Source organism: Alexandromys fortis, unplaced genomic scaffold (genome assembly GCF_014885135.2).
Source record: "Alexandromys fortis isolate MF-2015 unplaced genomic scaffold, M_Fortis_MF-2015_v1.1 scaffold_237, whole genome shotgun sequence".
In the NCBI taxonomy this organism is placed as follows: domain Eukaryota; kingdom Metazoa; phylum Chordata; class Mammalia; order Rodentia; family Cricetidae; genus Alexandromys; species Alexandromys fortis.
In genome coordinates this window covers 394565-405611 of record NW_026068137.1, presented here as the reverse complement: position 1 = coordinate 405611, position 11047 = coordinate 394565, and the positions used below count along the sequence as shown (strand labels likewise).

The following is an 11047-nucleotide window of genomic DNA, read 5'->3' as shown; positions in this document are numbered from 1 at the left end:
ATACCAACCTGTATGTAACATGTGTCATGGGTGAATTCTGGAAATTGACTTAACAGAAAACAAAGCCTAGCTTGGCAGTGGTGTCACAAGTCTTTAATCCCAGCACTAGGGAGACAGAGGCAACTGGCCTAGTGAGCTCCTGCCCATGTAGCCGAGTGAAGGGGCTTCCTTATATATTTTAGACGAAGATGGAAGTTCCATACCACATTTTCTTTTCTTTTCTTTTTTTAAATAAAAGTTTTATTGGAGAAAAGTTGAACCACCACATACACAGGGGGGAAAATCACAAAAATTCAAGTGATACAGAACAACTGAAATTCACAATTATCCAATGTAGTTTGCCATCACTTTTCAGTGTCTTAACCAGCTTCCCTAAATAGTCTGGCTAGTTTTTCAACTGAGACAGAATCAAATTTTCAAAGAATTAAGAACCTCAGAAAAGGGACCCACCTTCAAAATAATGAAGGTAGTTATCAAGAGCCTCCTAGTAGAAACAACTCCACCTAAAAATTCTGTAAAAGTTAACTAGTGAGTGGTGTGATAGTCTCCATACCCCAGAGACCAACAGGGATGAATTACAACACTGATGTTGATGGTCCAATAAACAGAACAGCCACATTTGCTTGTCAGAAGAGTTCCTGTAAGGAAATCAGGGAGGAGCTGAATGAAAATATACAAAATAGCTGCTCAAAAAGAATTGGGAAGTTAATTCTAAACACTATATATAGTCAAACAGTGTGCAAGTTGATGCAATAAAGAGAAATAGGCAACTTAAAGTACAGACATCTGGCCATAGTTCTCTGAGAATTCAAGAAAACCATCAATAGTAGGCATAAGATCTTGGTTCATAAGATCTGAACCAAGTTGAAGGTTCAGATCTAAGCAGCTCCCCTAATGGCTTCAGAAAGACAAGGACAATGCTGGTGAATGAAGCACTGAAGAAGTTCTCATTGAAAAGCAAACACTAAAACTGTCTGCTTCTCTCCAGTAATCAACCCCCTTCATAGAAATGGAAACCAGAAGGAAAAACAAAACCCTCTGGTAATGAAGAGAAGTCTTTTACTCACATTCTTAATTTGAAGAACAATACTTTTGTTATTTTGTGTGTGTGAACAATTTGGGGACATTTCCTGAAAAACAGGTGTCTAGTGGCTACGAGAACTCTTAAATTCAAGCAATTAAAAAAAAAATCCAGGACTTGACATTTTCAAATAGGGAGTGTATAAGGGAGACAAGGGAGAAGCATATGTAGAGTTTCTGCAAGTCAGGAGGAGGTGGATGAAAGTTAAAGCTTTGTTTACCAACAGAGAAGAGATGCTTCCAAAATATCCCACTTCAGTAGAAAAAACTGGAATGCAAACCCTAGGAAGCCTCTAATAACTGACAACTGGCCCAAGTTAAAGACAAACGATCCAAATAACATTTAAAGATTGAAGCACAATGAAAAGTAGCTGGTGATTTTTGTTCCTGTAATCTACAAAACAGGTTGATTTCGGTCTCCTGTGATTTTCATACTGTATTCATTTTTAATCAAAAGAACTGGATTTCCCCCTCTTACTATGCTCTTCTAGTGCAAGGTGGCCAGCAATTTTTCTATTTTATCTATTTAATAAGTACCATTAATCAGCTCAGTAAATTTAGGGCTAAGTCTTGTGTACACTTCCCATACTCATAAATGGAAACCTTTAGGATGTGGCTATATAAGGTATTATGGAAGTAACTGTCACCCTACTTTAAAAATTTGTTTCCAAATAAGGTTTCTTAACCAATCCCTTCAGTGTAACAGAATGCCAACAGCAATAACAACTTATTTTTTTTTCCAAGGGAAACCACAAAATGGGTGAACAAACAAGTCCAGGGTGGTTTTTCTATTTGATAAATACATCCAGAACTCTGTACAGTAAATAAAGTTTGCATGCAGTTTAAGTATCTTTACGTGACTTTTAAGCAAATAAATCTTTTGTTTCATTGATGATGTATAAGAATCTCCCTCCCCCCTTTTAATGGCTATAGGGGTCTCTTCCCCAGTTCCAAAAGGAATCATGAAGACCAGGAACTTTCTTAAAGACTTTTCTGCACATTATACTAAATAACATGCAAAGAGGTCAACAACATTCTTCTTAAAGATTAAGTATTACTCTTTAAATGGGCATGTTAACCACTGAGAAAAGTCCACGCAACTATTTCCATTACACTGCTTCATTTGGTCATCGAAAGTATAAAAAAAGTCAAATAACATGAGATTCAACAAGTTAGTTTATCCAATGGCTACGGCATATGACAGCAGATGTTTCAAGGCCAACATTCTATGCAATATAGTTGTACTGGCTTGGGTTTTCTTTATCTCTTTCCATGTAGTCCCGATCAATTAGGGATTCTATTCTCTTCTTTAGATCTGCAGGTTTTACTGGAAATTTTAGCTGATTGTAGACTTCTGAAACAAGAAGATTGTGGCTAAGTGTTTTCCTCATCTTTATAATTCGGACAATCGCGGCATCAATTTGGTATTGTCTGTCTTGAAATACTCTTCCTGTAGTGCTTGCTTGTTCTTCAGCCGTTTCTTTCATTTGGATTTGATTGATCTTAATTCTGAATAGTTTGTGTTTGAAATCGTCATTACAAATGAATTTGTCAGCATCTTCGATATCTTTGCCCTTTGGACTTTTAGCCAGAACTCTAGCTTTGCCACAGGCTAGTGACTGCAGTGTTCTCCTTAGTTCTCCATCCTCTATCCCGGTAGCTTGCTTGATCTCTTCTAAACTGAACTCCTCTGCTTCATTAAACATTAGCAGCACCAGGGTTTGAAAAAGAGAGACCTGAAGTTCTTTTTTGCCCTCTTTAAATTCAGCTTTTAGCACACAGTGTCCCAAAGTTGACTGCCACTGGAGTTTTCTGCCACTGTGTTTGCCTAAGTAAAATGTCTTGAAAATTTCCTGAAGCTTTACCATCTCTGGTGGCAAATGGACCTCCATGGGTACATATGTAGGCCAGTAACCCATTGTCAGGATATTCACAGTTAATTCAATATTGCCAGGTACATTCTGCTTCTGCATATACTGTTTGAACTGAACCATGATGTCTTTTGAAAGTTCCATGTCTTTGAACATCCCTTCAAGCTTGCTGGTGAATGCAGCTCCACATTCATGTTTCAGTTTAGACAGCATTGATTTTTCAGCATCTACAGACGCACTCTTGCTGACTAATAGGCGTTTGGCTAAATTTTTCTTATAGAAGGCCTCAAACACATCTTTGCCATAGATAAATCTAAATACAATCATTATTTTATCCAGCATTTTCTCAAGCTCTTCATCTGTGGCTTCTTTATTGCCAGCACGAAGTTTTGAATCTATATACTTAGCTATCAGTTCAGCTGGTTTATTTGGTCTTTTATTAATGAATGTTTCAAATGCTTCTTTCATAGCAGTGATAAATTTTTCATTTTTCAGAAAGCAGGTATCAATGATATGGTCAACTTGATCTTTAAAGTCCAACAATTCTTGAACCATGCTTTTATCTTTTTCAGGATTAATAACAATAGTACTTCCAAAAGCCTTGATATAGTCAATCCACTGCTGTAAGAGAACCTGAACTCCACCTCGAACTCTACTGAAGAGCTGATACAGAAGAGACAGATCTTGAATTCGATTTTCATCAAGAAGGTTATTGAAACCTTTCTGAAGTATGGCTGTTAAATGTTCACCTAGAAGTTGTTTCTCAACAGAAGCCATTAGTGACTTCTGGGTGGTCTGATCTAAGTAAGTCATAAGTCTGTCTGCTTCTTCTTCTAGGCGTTTATTAACATGATGAAGATACTCAGGAACCTCTCTTTCTTGCATTAACTTTTGACCTTCAGCTGCATAAAGCTGGTTAGTTTCTTCTAAAAATCGTTGTTCAAAAGAGTCTTGGTAGATCTGCAAATCAGACAGCATAATTAAAAGGCTGCGAAGTAAACTCCTATCGATTGCTTCAGCATTCCGCTCTCTCTCAATCAAGAGAAGGATGCCATTAATTGTTTTCCTTTGAACTTTTTGATCACTTATAATATGAGCCTGAAATAACTCTAATCCCATGTCCCAAATGGAGGGCAGCATGGAATTCTGAAGAACATAAGTTCTATCCAGAAACAAAAAAATGCTCCTGATCATTATCATTTGCCTACAATGATTTTGCCAGCATTCATCAATCTTTTTTAGAAAAAGAACACCATCCAATGAATCCTCTCTGAACTGATGAATCTGTGCTTTGATGTGATCTTCACAGATCTGTCTCAGCTGCATATACAAATTTGCAGAAATCTTGTAAGAACAAAGATTTTCTACAGCCTGGTAGAGTTCTTCTAAATTGTACTTAATTGAAGTACTATTCTGAATAGCTTCCACTGCTTCTTTCAGCTTCTGCCATGTCTCATCTGGATAGTTTTCTGGTAATTTAGGCTTATCTTTAAAGTTCTTGATCACTAACTTCTTAGCTGAGCCAGGCTTGCTGTTAGCAAAGCTAGAGACCATGGTAGATGATTTAGACAGGCCGTTTGTATGGTGCACTGAAGCCACAGAAGAAATGAACACACTCTTATTTTTAAGTTGTTGCTGCTGCTGTGAGGTTGCAGCAGTGGGTGATGATGAAGAAGATGAGGAAGCTTCCTCAGCCATTTTCGTTTCAAACCCTACAAACTCCAGGGTGTCTTCAAAACGCAGCTTCTTCTGTATCGGTACGTGGCTGGAAGTGACCACTGGAACCCCGAGGCAGCAGGACGAGGTTGAAGGGGACACCGAATCTCTAAGTTGTGGAGGCGTGGAGGAGGAAGAGGTGGAAGCAAAGTCTTCTCTCTCGTTACTGCTGCTACTGCTGCTGCTGTTTAACTTTCTCTTCTTGGCAGAGGTGGGCGGAGTGGTGCTGGTATTACCATCAGTGGCTGATCTGACCTGAGCAGCAGCAGAAGCAGCAGAGGGATTGGGGGAAGAAAAACCAGAAGTGCCTGAGAAGACACTTTTTATAGCTCTCTGATCCCGAAGGCTTGGGGTCCGCTGGCCTTGAGGTGGGGGGGCCATGCTACATTTTCAATGAATACTATGTGCTTGCAGTTAGGCTGTCTCTGATGCCCAGCAGACAAGAAAGCGGAGGGAGTCTGTTAGCCTGCATGTAGAGTCATCTATGAGAGTGGGGAAAGCAAGAAGACAGGAAATAAATGATCGGGAGAGTTTTACAAAATGACCTGATTCTTACTAGTAATAATCTGTTATGGTGATCAGAAAACCCGGGATAATCATAACTCAGCAGCTCAATGGTCACCTGCTCCGTTGACTGAGTTGGTGGTGGTTAAACCAGACAGCTGTGGATTGGGGTAGTGATTCTCACACAAGCTTGTTGAGGGTTTTTACTGTGAGATATATGGGCTGGAATAGGATGGGTAGACAGGAAAGTGGATTAGGGATCCTGTACTCTTGTAGTTTGAATGAAAATGGACGTGTCCCCCGCCCCCATAGGCTCACAGAGAGTGGCCCTATTGGGAGGTATGACCTCGTGGGAGAAAGTGTGTAACTGGGGTGGGCTTTGGGGTTTCAGAAGTCCAAGTCAGGCCCCTTTCCTTTCACTCTTCCTGCTGTCTGCTGATCCAGATGTAGAATTCTCAGCTCTTCTCCAGCATCAAGTGAGCTTGCATACCAGCTTCCTACCAGGATTATAAGGGACAAAACCTCTGAACTTGTAAGCCAGCCCTAGTTAAATATTTTCCTTTTTAAGAGTTGCCATGGTCATAGTATCTCTACACAACACCAAAACCCTAAGTAAGCCACAGAAGGAATCCAGGGCTCTGCAACCATTGGCAGGCCAGTTGCCAAGGAAGCTGAAGATTTGACTCTTTCGTACTTCCTGTCTCTGACACCCATCACAAACACCTACAATTTCCGACTTCTGGTTTGTCCCCTGGTCCTTCTCAGCTGTTTGTGGCCCATGGAAGGTTACAGACAGAGGGTTGGTTACCATGTGTTATCCAGTAGAATTTGTGGGATCCCAGGATTGGTGATTTCTAAGGCAGGGCCCCTGCAGATGTCCAGTTGGAATATTTGCCTGCTCCAGCACTTCTAATTGACTAGTGACTCAGGACCCATCATTTGAAATCCCAATGGAAGGGGTCCTGGCTAGGGTGGGGATTGCAAATGCCATATTGTAGTCTCAATAACTTTCTATGCATGTCGAACATACCTGGCCTAGACTGCAGGTTAGTAGAATGTAAGCCGAGTTGCCCTTGACTCTCTAGAATGGACACTGACATACCTGTTTCTGATTTAGTCTGGTTGATGCTTCTTACTGGAAATGGGATCAGAAACTCACCACAGAATTCCTGACCCAGTGAGCCATGGAACTGACTTCGTAGAAGAAGGGGTGTCCCAGCCATCTTGAAAAGCGAGAAAGATGCTTTTGTCACACTTGATACGTTTAGATGAATCAGTAGCTTCTCAGCAAAGGTTTCTTTCTTTGTTCTCCACACTTTCTTAGGCGTATTTTTATGAGAGTGTGTATGTGCTCTGTGTGCAAGAAGCTGTCTGCAGAGGCTGGAAGAATGTGGCAGATCCCCTGGAACTGGAGTCAGAGGCTGCTGTAAGCCACTCACTGTTGGTGTGGCAAACCAATCCACCGTCCTCTTCAAGAACAGTGCTGGATTGAACTATCATCTGCCACCTTGGATTGTTCAGCTTTATTTACCCACTTGCAAAAGATCATCTAGTTAGGTTTGTGGACAGTTCCCCTCCTAGAAGACTGGAAGTGTCCATCCAGTCCCTCCCTACTACCTGCTGTACAACTTTACGTGAACTGCAAGTGACCTTAGGAGCCGCTGGACTGTATGGGCCAAGAAAGACTATGAGAGAGGGACTCCATTTATACAGATGCCAGGAAGCCCCAATTCCTGTTGGGTAAAGGCTCCCCAGCCTATTGGGGGTGGAGCACCCACATTTCTGTAAGTAACCCTATGCTTTGTAAGAAAGCCCAATACACTCATTGATTCCCTAGAGTGAACTTCAGTGGAAGAGCGACTTGGTTTGTTATTGGGATCACAGGAAGGAAAATAGAAGTGGTTCACGTCTTCCCTTCAGAAAGAAAGTAGCAGCAACGGTAAGTGCTCTTAACCACTGAGCCTTCTCTCCAGCCCCAGGAAGGTTGCTCTTCCTGCTGCTGTTGTACATTGGGTTATTCCATTTTTTTGTATTTGTTGAGGTTTGTTTTGTTACCAAGTATGTCGTCAATTTTTGAGAAGGTTCCATGAGTTACTGAGAAGAAGGTATATTCTTTTCTGTTTTGATAGAATATTCTATAGATGTCCTTTTGAGTCATAACCTCTGCTAGTTCTCTTATTTCTCTCTTCAATTTTTGTCTGACTGACCTGTCCAGTGGTGAGAGGGGAGTGTTGAAATCTCCCACTATTAGTGTGTGGGGTTTAATGTATGATTTAAGCTTTAGAAGTGTTTCTTTGACATATGAGAGTGCTCTTGTATTTAAGGCATAGATGTTCAGTATTGAGATTTCCTCTTGATAGATTTTTCCTGTGACTAATATGAAATGACCTTCTTTGTCTCTTTTGATTGATTTTAGCTTGAAGTCTATTTTGTTATATATTAGAATAGCTACACATGACTGTTTCTTAGGACCATTTGATTGGAATATTTTTTTTTCCCAATCCTTTACTCAACTTTGAAGTTGAGATGAGTTTCTTGTATGCAGAAGAAGGATGGGTTCTGTTTTCATATCCAATCTGTTAGCCTGTGCCTTTTTATAGGTGAGTTGAGTCCATTTACATTAAGGGATATTACTGACCAGTGATTGCTATCTCCTGTTAATTTAGTTTTCATTATTGGTGTTGTTAATTTGTAGATTTCCCCCTTCTTTGAGATTTGCTGCTATGAGACCATCAGTTGTCTGTGTTTTTGTTGGTGCAGTCAAATTCCTTGGGTTGGAGTTTTCCTTTTAGTTTTTTGTGTAGGGCTGGGTTTGTAGCTAGGTGTTGGCGAATTCTAGATTTGTCATGGAATATCTTGTTTTGTCCTTCTTTCAATCACCATAGAAGGACCTGATTACTCCTCCAGAGATCCCAGACTCATGCTTGGACCCGCAGAGGTTCCAGATTCCTAATTACTCCCTTTGATGTCCCAGACTAATGCCTGGACCCACAGTGGTCCTGGCTCATGCCTACTCTCTCTGAGGTCCCAGACTCAAGCCTGGCCCCACCGAGATCACTGGTTTTTGCCTACACCCTCGGAGGTCCCAGGTTTACTCCCGTTCAGACTGGCAGAGGTCCTGGCTCAGGCCTAGTTCCTGGGAGGTCCTAGACTCATGCCCAGACCCAGGGGTCCTGGCTTAGGTCTACTCTCTTGAAGGTCCCAGATTCACGTTCAGACCTTCAGTGGTTTTTGGCTCTGGCTCACTCGCTCAGCGGTTACTCCCCTGTGCCAGTTCTGGTGGAGATCTCTGGCTCAATCCTGATCTGCCAGTGTCCCAGGGAATGGGTTGGCTCCTGGGATTGGATTTGCTCCTGGATTCTGCTCCCAGTGGAGCTTGTTTCCCCAGGCCCTCTCTGTTCATTTCCTTTTTTTATTGGTGTGGGTTTTTCTACGTAGCCCTGGCTGTTCAAGAATTCACTATGTAGACGAGGTTGGCCTCAAACTTCAAACTCCTCCTGCCTCTGCCTCCTGAGTGCTGGGATTAAAGTTGTGCACACCATGCCCTGCTTACCGACTGCTTTCTCTTTGTGTTGTGATCTCTCCTTCCTCTTAGTAGAGTGAATGGAAGAAAAAAAATCTTCTTGGTGATTGATAGTTCTTACCTAGAAGGCTGAAATAATGATAAGTTAATATACATACATGAGAAGTCGCAATCTGTCACACTAATGAGAAGAGCCAAACTTTGTTACCTTTTAGGCTCAAAATTTGAGAGCATGTGTACAGGATATGTTTGCTTTAGGCCTAGTCAACTTTACCTAATGTTGGAAGTCACATCATGTCCTTTTCTTTCTTTTCATTTTAATGTGTGTGTGTGTGTATGTGTGTGTGTGTGTGTGTTCGTGTGTGTGTCTTTGCATGGGCATGTGCACATGCATGTTGTCAGGCTTGTCAACAAGTTCTTTTACCAGCTGAGCCATCTTGCAGGCACTGTTATGTCTCTTTTAGGCTTGATCTACAACACAGGACATGGTAGCAAAGCCTTTGCTCCAAACATTTGGAAGACAGGGAAAGGTGATTCAAGAAAAAGACTTGGTCTTCCTGTGTTAGGCAAACTGCCCTCTATTGAATCAGTTTTTCCATACCTTTTTAAAAATTTATTTAACCTTTATTTTATGTGCGTTGGTGTAAAGTTATAAGATCCCCTGGAACTCGAGGTACAGACAGTTGTAAGCTGCCATGTAGGTGTTGGGAATTGAACCCAGGTCCTCTGGAAGATGAGTCAATGCTCTTAACTGCTGAGCCATCTCCCTAGGCTCCAACTTTTCCATATCTTGCCTGTTATGTACTCAATGAATACGGTTCACCACAGAAACAGTGGTGTTATGTATTCATGAGTTTAAAATGTTACCATGAGTTAAAATACATTGAACACACTTAAACTGCTGAACATCAAAGCAGGGCTTATCCTCCCTCCAGTATTATCAGATCACTTGCATTGGGGTTATATCAAGTCAAATCATATATTACAGTATGTCTTATAATGTATATTGGATATCTCTTTTAATTCATTGCTTATATTATACTATATCAATTTTGTATTCTAGATCCATCCATTTGCCTGCATATTTTAAGATGTCGTTTTTTTTTTCTCTGTAGTACTCCACGTTTTTCTTATCCATTCTTCAGTCGAGGGTCGTTTAGGTTGTTTCCAGGTTCTGGCTATGACAAACAATGCTGTTATGAGCACATGTCCTGTGGTACGATTGAGCATCGTTTGGATATATAAGCAAAAGGTTGTTTCCTAATTTTCTGAGAAATCGCCACACTGATATCCAAAGGGGCTGTACCTGCTTGCACTCCCAACAGCAATGCAGGAGTGTTCCCTTTTCCCCACAACCTCTCCAGCATAATTTGTCATTGGTGTTTTTTATCTTGGCCATTCTTACAGGTATAAGATAGAATTTCAGAGTTGTGTTGATTTGCATTTCTCTGATGACTAAGGATGTTGAACATTTAAGCCAGTTTCTTTATTAACCAATAGTATTTACAAAATACAGAGGGGAATCCCACATCAGCAATGTACTCCTGCTCTTCCTCTTTCAGTTTCTTGATAGCTGGCAGTGTATACATATGCTTTAATGCCTGGTTTCAATCTCAGTTTCTATACTTCTGAATGGGTGCTTGACAGTTGAAGGTCATTGCCACTGTATACAATTAAAGGAAGTTTCTTTTCCAGCACTTTAGCATTGAAAGATCATAAGTCAGAACATCATAAATTAATGATCATCCTAATCTCAAGTAAAGTTTATAAATCCAATTACTCTTTAGCATGTCCACACTGTTCCTTGAATCCGTTCTCTCCTTTTTGACCTATGTCAGACTATAACTCCAGTGTAAGACCCTTGCTTCACCAGAGGCCCAATTGGTAGCCAGAACCCAAAGTAAGTTTTGTTTTTAACACCTTTTGTAGGGTTGGATTTGTAGACAGATATTGCTTAAATTTTGATTCAGCATGGGATGTCTTATTTTCTCCATTTACTATAAATTAATGTTTTGCTGGGTATAATAGAGCCTGGGCTGGAATCTGTAATCTCTTCCAGTGTGTAGAACACCTTTATAGACTTTTCTGGGTTTCAGAGTCTCCATTGAGAAATAAAGTATTATTCTATTATGCCTTTACATGTTACTTGCAGTTTTTAATATTTTTCTTTATTCTGTGCATTTAGCATTTTGATTCTTTTGTGCCTGGGGAATTTTATATTTTTGTCCAGCCTATTTTGTGTTCGTTATGGATCTTGTATCTTGATATCCCCTTCTTTAGGTAAGGGAAATTTTCTTCTATGATTTTGTTGAAAATATTTTCTGTGCTTTTGACCCATGTTTATTTTCATTCC

At 40.5% G+C, this 11047-nt stretch overlaps 1 protein-coding gene across 1 annotated transcript; it reads right to left on the bottom strand.

The window, feature by feature from the left end:
- Positions 1 to 2080: 2080 nt before the first annotated feature.
- Positions 2081 to 5048, bottom strand: LOC126491104 (cullin-4B-like). The gene has a single exon (XM_050126515.1). The coding sequence runs from the start codon at positions 5046 to 5048 to the stop codon at positions 2307 to 2309; it is 2742 nt and encodes a 913-aa protein (XP_049982472.1). The 3' UTR covers positions 2081 to 2306.
- Positions 5049 to 11047: the final 5999 nt, after the last annotated feature.